The sequence below is a fragment of the Vanacampus margaritifer genome, chromosome 4 (assembly GCF_051991255.1).
Source record: "Vanacampus margaritifer isolate UIUO_Vmar chromosome 4, RoL_Vmar_1.0, whole genome shotgun sequence".
Lineage (NCBI taxonomy): Eukaryota > Metazoa > Chordata > Actinopteri > Syngnathiformes > Syngnathidae > Vanacampus > Vanacampus margaritifer.
In genome coordinates, this window is record NC_135435.1 from 7,916,644 (window position 1) to 7,932,029 (window position 15,386).

General features: G+C 38.7%; 1 protein-coding gene across 1 annotated transcript; it reads right to left on the bottom strand.

Annotated features, from left to right (window-relative positions):
- Positions 1–802: 802 nt before the first annotated feature.
- Positions 803–15,384, bottom strand: ctdspl2b (CTD (carboxy-terminal domain, RNA polymerase II, polypeptide A) small phosphatase like 2b). Its single transcript, XM_077563118.1, has 13 exons — positions 14,797–15,384; positions 12,599–12,789; positions 11,836–11,959; positions 11,580–11,729; positions 9,396–9,638; positions 9,153–9,249; positions 5,598–5,709; positions 5,430–5,516; positions 5,149–5,211; positions 4,982–5,061; positions 4,722–4,848; positions 3,367–3,462; positions 803–3,266 (listed from the first exon to the last, which is right to left on the bottom strand). The coding sequence occupies exons 2-13, from the start codon at positions 12,764–12,766 to the stop codon at positions 3,201–3,203; spliced, it is 1,413 nt and encodes a 470-aa protein (XP_077419244.1). The 5' UTR covers positions 12,767–12,789; positions 14,797–15,384; the 3' UTR covers positions 803–3,200.
- Positions 15,385–15,386: the final 2 nt, after the last annotated feature.

Here is a 15,386-nt window from a genome sequence, read left to right on the forward strand (position 1 = left end):
ATGCATCTTCCATTTTCTGAACCGCTTATCCACTTTTTTAAGACCCAGTTTAAGGGCAACTAAGCCATGCCTGCCATCTAGTTTGGGAAAAGTGATATTACAACTTAAAACTAGGGTTGATATGCGCATCTCAGGATCCGCAATCCCCCCCAATTATTATTATTATTATTTACAACATACACCCACACATTTTTACAACCAGCTTTTCATGAAAAACATTATATTTAATGTGTATACATTTAATGTAATGTTTAAGGATTTTTTGGGAGACTGAATTTGGGCAGTAAGAAGGCATTATGAAATATTAACGAGTAATGTTGATTGAAGTTGTGTCTTTGGAAACATGAGTCCTGCCAGGAGACACCAGACTGGCTGCAGGACTAAACACGACATCTGCCTCAAGGAGTCCATGATGCACGACGCACGTGCTTCCGCATGTGCCTTGTCATTACAACGCACATCATTTATTCTAAAGGAGTCCTCAGGTGAATACACTCACAAAAAGTTATTCGATAGAAGATATTCAGCTAATTTAAAATTTCAGGATAGTTCAGGTTCTTAATAGAGAAAAGTCCTTTGTAAAAGTTACTATAATTTAAATAATAATATAAAATTACTATTAAATTAAATTAAAAACTGAACAGTTGAGCTTATTTGAGCATTTAAAAGTTTAGAGGTCAATTTATGTTCACAAGTAAAAGTTGGAGTGCATTGAAGTTCATCCTGAAATTTCACCCTAAGGCCCGATATCCCGACTTTCCTCTCACACAACACAGCCAATGTAAATAAAAACAAAAGCAAGGAAGAGGCTTTTAACTTTAAAACTTTGTTTCAGAAATTCAATGTAACTGTATATACACTTTACAATAGTACATAGCCTAGTGGCTAACAAAGATGTCTTAAAACATTTTAAATACATCTTTTGCACACAAAAAATTCTTACACGTAAAAGAGCATAACATATGATATTGAAAAGGGGTGGAGGGAAAAATCAATACAATTACTCTTCAAAAAGACTTTACTCTTAGCAGAAAAAGTGCCTCGATTAAAATTTAACTCAGGACTTCTGCCACAATGCAAACTGTATCCTCTACAATACATGCTAAATTTAACAGTTTAGTGACATTATGCTAAACTAAACAAATATTTAAGGAGAAGAAAAAAAAAACACTCCATCTGAAGTTAATCTTCATGAATACATTTTAAAAGTTTCTATAACATGCCTTTTTAAAATCAAAGATACAAAATGTTTCCTTATTTTAAGGATAACAAAACGAGGCTGCATGTAATGTACCACGGTGTGTACAATATAACTGGTAATGCACATAAAAAAGGAGCTGGGTGACACGCATCAAATGCCTTTCCCAGATCCTTCAGAAACAGCCGTGACGGAAGGAAATTCAAATGCACAACCGTCACACAATCTCTCAGTGAGGCGTTCTTACTCAAAGTTGGCAAAAAGAATTGGAGGGAGATCAGGGTGCCTTTTTCTTAAACATTGTTCAGACCTCCAATCTCCATCTATTTGTTCTGGACTTTAATTAAGAAAGACACCTGCGACTTCCACCCATGCGCAATTTACATTCAGCGTCACTACACGTGCACTCAACACTTAAAAGTCAAAATCATTTGTGCCACGTGACAGTTGTACAAGAAACACAAGCCCCATCAAACTCGTGAAGCGCAACCAACATATGACGCAAAAGGCAAGAAGGGGCAGGTGCCAAAAAGATGGCAACCACCTCTGATAGCTGCCTGCCTTCAACAGCACGAATTGTTTGGCCAGAGCAAGCAAAACACGATTCATCTGGCAAATCTGACACACTGGACACATTAATGCAAGAACACAACCCATAGTGCACAAACGTGCAGGAATGAGCGGTGCTGTGCACAACTCTGCGGTCTGATTGTCTTTTTCTATCTAACCAATAAGAGGGAGCACACTGAAGAATGCTACAAGCCGAGAAATGAAATTATATGGCACAGTATAAGTAACCCAGACCAACACTGACATTTGTGCCTGTAAAAAATTGAAAAATGAATACAAGCGCTTTGATACCAACCTAAAACAAAAATATATTGCCCATTTATCAGGAAACTATAACAAGCCAACGTAGATCACTGCTGTCTCACTAGCAAAAACAATGTCCATGTACAGTATGCAAGTGAAGCTGATGGGGAGATGGGAAGTATGTTGCTGGTGCCATATGCGGCTGGTTGAGGTTGTGACCGGATGTCAGAAGACACTGGCCGCGCTACATTGTCATCATTATGCTTAATATTGATAGCCATCAAATTACACTTTACAACTGAAAGACACAGGGCTGTGATTAAGACAGAATACTAGATTACAAGTAAAAGACAATACTGATTGACAAATCAAATACTGCAACGTTGACACACATCACTTTGACCATGAATGCCCTCAAACCTTACACTATGTCAGATTTACATATGATGTCTTCTACCAAATATTTTAAGACCTATGCTGTGTCCACGGTGAAAATAAAACTTGATTTAAGCCTCTGAGAACACACTGTGCTCACATTGCTAGATTTGAACAGTTTACCGATTAAGATTTTTATGCCCCCCTTTCAAAACACTTGAAAGTTAAAACACCTGGAAACACTTAAAAACATGACATTGGTTTACCAAAACAAAAACAACCTTGACTCACTTACAGCGGAATGCATCCGATTGAAAAGGCTACAAAGTTTGCCAACCATGAGATTACAGAGTTGGTGTGAGTGTGGCAAAGAGTAAACACAAACGGAGATTGATTTACAGGCCAGTCTTTCCTGTGCAGACTGGAGTGTTGACAGCTTCAGCACCAGGGCTGGGTTTGGGTGTTCAACACCTCAGGTTAGCGTTCCTCTTAACAGGCGGTGTTTTAGAGCCACTAAGCAAGCACCAGATCCTTGAAATGGTATGGAGACAAGAGCCCGCTCCACAACTCAAGGGTCCATCTAAAAAGTGGACCGACTCAGACTTCCAAGTGTCTCTTTACATGAGTACATTTGAAAAATGTCACCCACTTCTTTAAAAACGTTTTTCTCCTTGAACAGATAGTTTTTTTTAAGCAAAAGTGGGTTTTTAAAATACAAAACAAAATGAAGCAACGGTAATGTTTTAAGCGGCTTTTTACACAAATGGTTCTCAGTCCTTCCTTGCTAAGCCCATCTGAGATGAGACAGTGGAGTTCAATCAGGAGGCAACATGTCATGAAGACGAAACCTCTCTCGAACATGCGGCCGCACATCCTCATCCTGTTGAAAAAGTGGCATCATGAGTCAAGGCAGGATAGACTCGCATCAACTCCAAGTTGAAGCTTGTTGGCAGATTCAACAAGAACGTAACACATCCTACCATCTCAACAAGCTTCTCAAGGAAGGGCACCAACTTCAGCAGTTCATTGTCATTCCTGTCCATGAACCAGCTCTCGATAGGAATTCCATTAGACAACTGTGAAGGTTAAACCAAAAAAAAAAAAAAGTTTTAAATTAAAATCTTCATTATGTTTGAGATCACGAGAATATTTACTTTATCGCAATTTCGATTTTGGCTTCTCTCGATCATTAAAACAATAATCGAAGAAAACCGATTAATGTGCAGAACGCAGGACCCTGAATGCACCATGTAGCTAGCCCGGAGCGAATCAGTGTGATTCTGCTGTACCTAAGTGTCCTTTAAGCTGTTTAATGACACTCCAGCTGGAGTTAACTGTAAAACTAAGCACAAGATAAGGAAAATTACATGCACTGTGTATTTAAATACAAAATGTGCTTCGTTTTTAAATCGAGAGCCTAGCGCTAATGCTAATGCAAAGGAATGGAGGATCCCATTCTAATGCTATCAGGAAGTTAGCATCAAATTCAGTAGTAAAAGTCCTCCACAATAATGAATGTTCACACACGCAAATGCCATGGAAAGGCATACCCACAGGTAACACTACTTAAAGTCACAAATTCTTCCCAATTTGTGAAAAACAAGTTATTTTTATAAAATTCATGGCACAAGTCCACAATACTGCTGCAAACGCGCAGGATCACAGTATTTGTTTTCCAATTACTGTTTTAGTATCCAGTATTTTTATCTTACTTTAAAAATATATATATATTGAAGGGTTCACAGAATTTTATTTTCCTCAAAATTCAAGGATACAAATCAAATAATTTTTTTCTTCCCATTTCCACATGACATAGCACAAAATACAATCCCTAAGATCCCAGGATAGGCCACTAAGTCCCTAGACTTGTGAAAATAACGTAACGTAAAATAATTATGATAATGATTGTAATGTAATGCTCAAGTTTGAAGATGAACAATGAAAATGGAAGAGGTTTGAATTTCATATATTTAAAAGGTTAGGTTATATTTGACGAAAAAAATTGTGTTCAAGAATAAAGTGTTAAACATGAATGGGCGTAAGGCTATGGTCATAGTCTTGAGTAGTTGAAAAAAAAAAGTTTTAAAATCAATGAATAATTGTTTTATCCATCGTGATTTCAATCTCAATCAAAATAATCATGATTATTATTTTTCCCATAATTGTCCAGCCCTGCCACAAGTGTCTGATTCTAGTCTGCCCCGCCACACAATGGCATAAAAATGAGAAATTCATAAAGAACACCACACCTGTGGCCCTCCATAGTTCAAAAGGCATATTTCAAATCTGCTAAACAATCATAACATTATCACATATTGTTTTTTGTTCTGGTCACCTGGTATGCAAAGGCTTGAGGTGAATTGTCAATGATGATGGTCTTTGACAGATCTCTGCCGAGAATGTTGAGATCCTTGATGTAGTTTCCTTGGACACAGACGCAATGCTCCCGAAACAACCTGTGTCTACAGTTACAGTCAGGAATGACAGGAAAAGAGGGATACATTGACATGGCCAGACAATAAATTATTCCGAGAGCACAACCATACGCCATCATTGGTACTTACTAAAATCATTTGTAACATAGAAACACCATACCTCACTAACTGCTTCTTTGGGTCCAAGATGTTGAGCAGTTTGTCCGCATACACCTTTTTAGAGGCTGTAAAAAGAATGATCTGAAAAAAAAAGGGGGGGGGGGGACAAACCATTCTATCAAATCTACTTAAGGATAAAATAAGTAATAATAACCAGGCTGTATTTACCTCATAGATTTGAGACATGCGTTCCAAAAACTCTCTAAAAAACGGTCTCAAGCGCACATAGACCTGCATGAAAAATAGTTCAAACTGTCACATGTGCAAAACTGACAACAGACTATGCCTTAAATCTTAATCTGCGAGTATATGCTTGGTTTGTATTTCGAAGTACAGGCTTACACAATTGTGTCTTCCATCTTACTTGCATATGTGACAAACAAGGAGACGATCAAAGCCGTTTGTGTGGAATCATCCCCCCCTACAGGCCTGAATAGGGCATTACTTACCTGGTAAATGACATCTTGAAAGAGGACAGGGAAGGTAAGGGCTGCATCTTCCAGCTCATTTAAACTACAGTGAACCAGTGTTTCATCCTGAAAGATATAAAAAAGTAATAATAACAAATCTCCATAAATGAATTGTAGACTAATTAAACATTACATCCTGTAACTGACCAGATCAAGGACAAGAGAGAATTCAGGTGTGCTTCGAGTCTTCAATGGAAGAGCTGGTTTGCGAGTGAGCTGCTCTTCTGTTAATGGAGGGACGTGCTTGATGAAGAAATACCTGAAGTTAAAGACATGAAATTTGGTTCAGTCATATGAACTACACTTCAACCACAATAATTTAGTCTCACTGGCCATGTTTACGTAGAGACATTTAATGTAATTAGAATGAATCCGAACAGACAAACAAAATGAAAATGCTCCATATAAACACCTCAATCGAAATATAAAGGCTGAATCGGAACGAAATTTCAATCGTGGGTTATTACCCCTTTTGCTAATCTGAACAAGTGTCAACAGTTTAATCGGAATGGCGAGGCTGCGTCCCGTATGTGCATGCCCTGTCTTGACGTAAATGTGTCATCATAACGTCATCATTTCCACCCATTGAAATGGCAGCAACTTGACAAGAGCTTGTCTGTGAGGAGAAAACTTGTTTTAAAGTACTTGCAACATGTTGCTTCAATAAAAGTCTTAAAACTATCACAACTACTGTGCTAAATGACGAATGAACTCATCTTGATAAATCATGCGATCGATGCATGCGTTTTTCACGGCTGCCAAGGGGCTGATGTGATTACCGGAGCGGAACATGTAAAGGGCAGATCGGAATGGTTCATGTCACATGTAAACAGGTGACCAACCGACTATAAAAAATAAAAATAAAAATATTCTAGAAGAAACAGTGAATATGTTGGAGGACAGCAGTAGCGTGGTCCCACTGCAAGTGCAACTACTGGTTGGAGAGCTAGCTAGCTTCTTCACTACTGTCAAGGTGCCCTTGCAAAAGTACAATGAACCCACTCACACACATCTCATCCAGAGAGCCCCACCCCCACTGTGCCATTACGCTGACATCTCTGCTTGCGAACCTGCACATTTGGTCTGGTTATGCTGTGTGGTGAGTAACAAAAAATGTACTGCAGTGTAAACTGCTTAAAAAAGTTCCCTAAAACACTGCACTCTTTTTGCAGAAACGTAACTACTGTAACTTTAAACTAGGGATACACGATAATGCTATTTTCAACAGATACCGATAAACCAATAATTCAGAAAATGCCAATGTTGATAACCGATAAGTAAGCCAATAATTGTTTGCAAAATTAACTTGAATACAAATATACTTTTGAATCCTACTATAACTCTATAACATGTATGCAATTACTGATGCACCGAAAATATTCGGCAGAAAATTAGAACAAATATGCATTTTCGGCATTCAGCCGAAATAAAATTGGAGTCGAAAAAATATAACCGAAATAGGATGTTGTAAAACGCAAGCAAAAAACTGCTGCAAGCAAGCGTATGTATGAATTAAACACCGGGATGAGTGCTCCGCGGCTCCGCCTCACTGTTAATTCATGAGCAGTAGCCGATAGCTAGCGGCTTGAGGCTAACCCGGTCAATGCTATTCAGAGGTGGGTAGAGTAGCCAAAGATTGTACTCAAGTAAGAGTAGCGTTACTTCAAAATAATATTACTCAAGTAAAAGTACTCCCCCTGCCCCGTTTTCCTCCTGCACTGGTGCTCGTCTCTCCTCTTTGCTACATCTCTCCTTGACCAAGTTGTTGTGTTCTAACTTCTGCCATGGTGCTAAAGCAGGGCATACGCAGTGAACAGTTTTTCTCTTTTGCTTGTTTCTGAGCTTAACGACCCACTTTGTTTGTTTGTAATTGTTTGATTGACGCTAATAGGCAAAGATGACGCTCCCTCCAAAAGTGAACGGTGGCGCGTGCTGCGGAAATACTGCCACACAGTCAGTCAAGCGGCTCGCTTACAGTAAATCTAATGTATGAATGGGGCGGCGGGTAACGACTCTGGTCTAGCCCAATATAGCGGAGTAAGAGTAGCGTTACTTCTTCACACATCTACTCAAGTAAAAGTATTGTGTGGTAAAACTACTCTTAGAAGTAAAAAAAAAATCAACAAGTTACTCAAGTAAATGTAACGGAGTGAATGTAACTCGTTACTACCCACCTCTGATGCTATTGAAATCAGTAGTGAGGAATAATGGCAATGGCACAAAGAGTTAGCGGAAAGTAAGTATTGTGATCTACGTATAGTGTGTGCGTGTAGCAGCTACGCGCTAGCTTATTACAGCGATCAAACTTTTTATTCTGCAACTGTCAAATCGTTTGCTGCTGAAATGCAAATAAAGCCGTTGAATAAGCAACACGGCGCCTGGTTCCTTCGTCTGTATTTATTTCGCATGACCAAGACAAGAGCTGCGTTATCAGCAGCGACCCAAATCATTTGAGATTGACGAGTGACGACACTCAAAAGTTAACAGAAGTAAAGTTTCATCTCCAGATTATTACGTCCAACAATGTGCAGAAAAGCACTGTGTCTGTGTGCCAACGACAACTTTATTTATCATAGAATGACAAACGCAATGACATGACACTGCACTGTGTGCTTACTATATGCTTGTGGTTATTCTCATTCATCCAGCTCATTTATTTATTTCGTTACTGTAGTAATACATGTTGAAAATGTGGAGTGGGCTGTAGCTAGTGATAAGTGTGAGTGATATTAAACATTGCTTTTTATTTTGATACAAGACCTGATTTTTTTTTTGTCGGCCTTTCGGTTTTCAGTCAAGCGTTTCTCATTTTCCGTTAAGGCAAAAAAAAAATTCATTACGATGCAACAATCCGATATAGGTATAGGCAATACATTGAAATATTGCTTAAAGCACCATGAAGCTTACTTTAATTAATATCTCTGCTTCAAAGACAACCAGTAACTTATTTCGAGTCCCCCCCCCCCCCCCAAAAAAAAAACTGTTACGTTTTAAAAATGCAACAAATATCTGCGAGGGTAACATTTTGGGGAGTGTTGTGGAATTTTCAGTAGTAAGGCGAGATGAATTAAACAGTCTGGAAAATAATTTGTCTTTTCGCTTTCTTTATATTTGAAGCTTCAAATATACACAAGTCTTACAGAGCAGTTTACAAAAAGTGATCTGTGAGAGTGTGCGCAGTAAATTATCATGGGAAGATTTTTATGCAGTCTGGTTAGATTTTGGGAGGAGTAAGGGAGGGTCAGCTAGACAGGAAAGCAAGCAGTCTGTTCCGAGCAGACTTATCAGTCAAGGTCACTTTGATATTGCGTCATGTGAAAAGAAAATACAGGTGTCCACAATACAGTATAAACTTATGTGATGTGTTAAATACTTATATTTCCATAACAGGACAGTAAAGAAAGCCCCCACTGTCGCCATCATGCATCTTCTGTGAACACGAGGTCGTACGCATTATGATGTCACAAATATACGACACTACCAGAGAAGAGGGAAGGGAAAGCGGGGAGGAGTTCGGCTGATTTTTTTATTATCTGGTTTATCTGTAGGACGTCAAATTGGTTGATAATGGCCGATGATTATCGGCCACCGATATTATCGTGCATCACTACTTTAAGCCCGATGATTTATACTGAGAGCTTGTTCAGAGATGGACCACTGGAGGTCCATTAGCAAATGTTGAGGACTATAACTTTCACTCACGGGTCAAAGACTTCCCAGTCTTCATCATAGGATGCTTCTGGTGGTACTGCAGTAGGAGGAGGGTTCATGTATGTCATATCAGGACTGGAGCCTGGAGCTGAGTGAAAGTCAAATTATTTCATTTGATTTAAAAGAGGTATCGGCAAACAAAAAGAGATACTGAAGAGCTCTGGATCTCTCGCTGTGAAACTAATACTAAGGAATTGTATTGAGAAACACATTTTACGTTGCTATATGACCTACCAGTGAGGGGTGGAAGGTCAGCATCTGTCTCTCCTTGCTCTGCTGTGTGGTATCCGATGGGGATGTGAGGAGGTCGCAGAGGTGGCAACTGAGATACACTTGAGTGGAAGTTGTTGGTGGTACATTGTTCCTGTATAGATGAGGCTGTGCTGCTGGGTGTTTCTACAGTTTGTTCATATTCCAGCTGCTTGACTATTTCCTCAGCTTCCAATGCCTGGTCTGGAGAGTCCGATCCAGATGAGGCTGTGCAGATGGATGTAAAGCACTTTAACTCATTTCCTCCCCAAACCGTATAAATACATTCTATTTTAAAGTTAAAAAAAAAGAAAAGTTTTTCTATGCTAGAGCATACAGAAGGCTTTGATGCAGTCTCTCAACCGCAAAGAAAGGTTAAAGAAATGGTAGTTATTACACAAACGGCCAGCAGAGCAAAAGAGGTCAACCAGGACTGTTGGGAAAAAAAGCTCATTACTCACAGTTCTAAATAGATCTGTGAATAATGATGAAACTTAGCTACATTCTAATGCTAATTGCTGCAAAACAAAAACAGACAGATCATAGAAATTTACTTTTTTTTTTCCTGATCAAAGAAGAGACTAATCTTTCTTTTGGTAAGTTCCATGTTTTTATAGCAATAGAACACAATATTGTGTGGGCCTTGCAAAATGAGTCACAATCCAGTAAAACAGCCGGGAGCGAACGGATTGCTTCAGTGAAAATGGCTGGGAGTGAATTCGTTAATGACAAACAACAATAAATAATGCTAAATAGGCATGGAACAATCATAGTAATTTCTGGACTATAAGGTGCACCTGACTATAAAATTTGGGGAATACTCGAGTTTGTTACACATACAAGCCGCACCCAACTGTAAGCCGCGGATGTTTTAATGCTACAGCACCGATGGTTCCCGCTACTTTCTTTTCCATATTGAGGGCGCAAATTGTCTCGCTCTTGTTCTTTCTCTCCTACTGTATTTGGGCTCACTGTTTTTGTTTTGCTCTGCCTGACGCTCTTGTGCTTCCTTTATAGTGCACCCACTTGTGATCTGATGGGAAAGCCACACCTTTGTATTAGCCGCAGGGTCCAATGCAAGTAGAGCTGTCAAACGATTACATTTTAAAATCAGATTAATCACTTTTTAGAATTTTGATTAATCACGATTAATCACTTAATTAAAAAGGCTTTTTTAATCAACATTTTTCCCCCCACCAAATTTGAAGAGCAACTGCTATGTGTTCTTTCGACATTTAATGTTATGAGGACGTCTTCAACATTTTTTGATCCACTGCACACTCTCATCCTCCTCTTTTTCCTGATCGGTTAATTAGTTTTATAATTTAAAATGGAAAAAAATGACCACAATATTTTGACTTAAATATTCTGAATGTCATACACAAACATTTATTAAATGCTTTAATTTAATGCATGTATTTGTGTTTATTGCTCAAGCAACCTGTGCTACCTTTAACGTAGACAACCACTGTCAAAATAAAGGATAATCCGTGGTCAAAATGAATAGTGTGATTAATCCGCGTTGATTAATGCGATCATTTTTTGTGATTAATTAATTTGTTAACACTTTAACAGCACGAAATGCAAGGGGAAAAAAAGTGTTTTATAATCCAGAAATGACTGTGCCAGTTTAATGGTTTACTATGGTCTTAAAAAGCTAGGGTTTCAATAACCGCTAATACTGACTGTCATCAGTAATGAGCTCTTGTTTTGTTTCCTTTCTTTTTAAGTTAATTGCCTCCAATTAACTTTTTTTGACAACATTTTAACTTGCAGTCTTTTAATCATTCACTACAACACCTTCACCAAATTAAAAACCATAAAAGTGGCACAAACACAAGTCACTCTGTTATTAGATTACAACAATAACGCTAACAAATCTGTGGCTTTATCGCTTCAATTTTTTGTTTCATGAAGAACTATATGTAAACATGTAGACTGCACTTCCTAATAACTGAACTTATCCAGAAACTATGAAATTAAATAAATAAATTCCACATACACAAAGTAAATAAATAAATAAAGCCTAACAACTGACCAAAATGAAGCCCTTTTCCCCCCACCTCACAAATTAAAGCCTTCGCGATTTGAAAATTGCATTCAACTACATTGCGAAGTTGATTTAAATTAAATTAATTTTTAAACCTTATCTGTACCACAAAGGCCTACCATTTTTGGCTGGTGAGAAGAAGTTGAAAACGGGAGAGAAGATGGTCCCAAGAAGAGTTGTCCTGGGAGGGCTTGTGGGCACTTCAGTAGCCGTTGTCTCCTCCAGACTGCCATTAGGCTTCTCCTTACTTCTGTCATGATTGGTCGCCACTACAAAGCAATTAATATGATTTAGACAACTTTTAACAAAATATTCAAGTACTAGTAGTTGTAGTAAAAAGAAAAAAGAAGTACGACTTTAGTTTGTGTCACTCACATCCATTGATAGAGCCTTTTCTACCAACCCTAAGGGCAGTGTTTGTGTCTGGAGTTGAGGTGATCAGGTTGTTGTCCACATCACAGTGGAGACGGGCCTTCTTGGCTGGGCTCTCCTGCTGCACCTTAACACATCAAGTAAGTCAAATTGCACATTGTTGTATCACAAGGAAACAGAAAAGACTAAATGCAGCATTACTAAAAAGGTGCATTTCCAATTAGAAAAATTCTCCATCTGAATCACATCCAATTTTTCTTCCGTGGGGTTCATTTATCTCAGTGTAATAGACACTGTAATAGATTGATAAAATGATTGTACACAGAGATGCAGTATGGAATTACCCTCGGACACAGCTCATGAATTACAACCCACTGTAATAACTCATAGAGACATGAATAATTGTGGAAACTTTTTTTTAAAAAGCAATGTGGTGTTGTCTTGTAAAATAATCACGAGCATGTATTTTCCAAGTTTAATGCTTACTTCTTGTTACTCCTTCAGGCGCACAGCAACTTTTTGAACGAGTACCTAAAATGAAAGCTTTCTATGATGAGCTGCCGCGATCTAGCATTGATTTCAAGAGAAATATTATACACTCGAAAGAAATGTTGCGTTTGACTCGTGACAATGAATGCTCCGTAAGTTTGACAACCGAATAACATTATCCAACGCTGTTAAAACTGAATGTAATAATACTGAAAGTAGAGAATCAGAAGGCTGACACTTGTCATCAAGAATGAACTGTACTGCAAAGCCACTTTACCTTAGCAGTATTTCCTCTGATGAACTTTTTGATAGTTGAGAACAAACTCCTCCCACCACTGGTAGGAGTGTCCTCTTCTACTTCTGAATGTCTTCTCTTGGTCCGAGATGGGCGAGACGGCAGACTGGGGATTGGCTGCTGAGACGCCTTACGCATTCTCAGCCTCATCGTTGGAGCAGTCACATGTAAATCTGTTTTAGAAAGAAAGTGACTTCATAAATCAAACAGTAAACAGTAAATGTAGAGATTAATCATTTTAGTTGTTGTAGTTTGTTTTATGTTGTATGTAGTACGGAACTACCATTCTGCTTTTTCAATGTGCCTGTTATTCCATTAAATTAAACAACAACATCAACAAACAGTACCTTTAAAGCTACACAAACACTTATTTGAAATTTAAATCAACCAAGACTTAGAGAGTGTATCTGTGTGTACTTTTGTAGGACTGGTTCTCCTTGCTGCAAACATCTGGATGTATTCAACATCCCATTTCACTTACATCACGGCAGCCGCAGCTGGCTTAGCTTTTTGTGGTACACGAAAAACACACCACACTAGACCTTCCACTGTACGCATTTATAATTTGGTATGAATTGTAAAGTTATTTTATTTCAAACACAGGACTGTACACTGAATTTGTGATTTCAGACGGAGTGTATCTGTGAAAGACACACTTCTTGAGCACTAAAATTTTAACCTCTAATTTTAGGCATGGAAAACTTAAGGCGGAGAATACAAATGGTAAGGAAAGCCCAACCTCTTGTCCTTGCATAACAGCAGCTGACTGAAAATGTGTCTGGACATATCCAGAGATCCCTGTGATTGGTGCCCAAATGTTTTCCAATAAAAAATTGTCAACAAGTTACAAATAATACATATACAATACAATACACTTTAAAAAGTAATTAGACATTAACTGATAAGTGAAACTTGGCCCAACCATAGCTGTTCTGCAACACTCTATTTTGATGTGCAAAATGAACATCTACAATCTACCATTGATCAATATCAATAACATATGCCTGCAGGCTACAGCTATCAATCTGGGATATTGTGACGTGCTCGGATTATGCACAGCTGTTGCTGGGGAAAGCAAGCGAGCGGGAAATAGGAAAATGCAAGCTTCAAACAGAGTTGGCTAACAAACGTTAGCCACACGGCAAAACCGAGGAAGACGTACAGTACAGTCATCTATCACTACTCGAATTCTGCATGTATTAAAGATATCTAAAAATTATGCGCAGAAAACCCACCTATTTTCTATTTTCACGCTTTCCCTGATTGTCCAGCAAACCGCAGCTATCTGACAAATTACAGTTACAGCATATCAGGTACATTAAGCGTCATACGCGGCTCCGCGTTCTTCAGCGCAACATGTAAATGCTGTCAAGCGAGCAAAGACTAATTTAGTAAAGTTTACATATTTGACGAGGTAAATTAAGCCCTGGAGCAGACAAGCTAATGTTAACCAGCTATAAACGCTAGCAAGTCAATGCGGCATTGCGAGATCCATGAAATAACACTAATTTTGTAATTGAAACATTCAGCAGTCAGTGACCTCCATCTTACATACAGTACTTATTTTGTCAACTGCCTAATTTGCAAGTGCGACAATTGTGGTTGAGGCTGTCATCATCTAAACTCATTACTCATGGTATCACCAGGTAAATTACACGCTATTATTGCATGTGATTTAATTTTCATCAAACATAAAATTGACAGGATGTTGTTTTAATAGACAATTCGGGTAGATTTAACTAGTTATTTTAGTGACCTAATACATGAATGGTAAGATGCCTGTTAGCTGGCAAAAAAAAAAAAACAGCGAAGTTCAGTCGTGGAATGCATCTTAGTCGCTTTCCCCGCAGCAAGTTACAAGACACGACTGCGGATCGCGACAACTATTCGCCTTTACACAACAACTTTCAAATGTTACCCACTGGTGGGTGACGTTTAAGTTTTGTCACGGTAGCCAGAAATAAGGTTTATCCACGGAAGGCCGAAGTTAGCTTCCCGAAGCTATGTTGCTTAGCTTAGCACAATTAGCATAGAGCCAGCTTGGCTTCCTTGGGGGGGAAAAACTGCTTCAGGCTAGCAGATGTGCACAAGCAGGAAAGGAAAATATTTAGCTAGTCGTTAGCCAGCATTACTTAAAACACAAGGCAAACGCGCGAAATATGCTGATGGCGGGTACTTACTTTACGGCGTTCCTCGGTCGTTCGAAATAACCGCTCACGACCCAATTGACATCACAACAGAGCCAGTGGTTGTTTTCCTGTTCTGGGGGCTTATTTTTTTTTCTATCTACTCAATGGCCGTCTCTGAAATGACACACGGTAACAGGCGCCATTTCCCGCCTCTGCTGAGGCTCTGCGAGGTAAATACCCGTATGGACACAGACACGCCCCCTTACCTCTAAACACCAGCCAGGCTGCAGTGGAGCCAGGACGAGCGCTTGCACCATCAAGGTTGCCTTCTTTCATCCTTTGATTGTTTCTTGGCGATTGACAACTTTAAAGGCACATCTAGGTTGCCTATACACTACTGTAGTTTCTGGTACCTTACACAAAAACACTTACATAGAGTAAAGACTTGATTGTCCGTGAAGCGGCCCAAAGAATGAATGGATAGATGGGACTTCAAAAAATAAAAATAACTGTCAAAACATAAGCATTAAGTGAATGGCTAGATTGACCTATACAAACAATTACATTTTCAAATCAAAACGTAATCATGTTGACATTGGCACAAATAACACAAAATAATTTACCACTACAGTACAGATGGT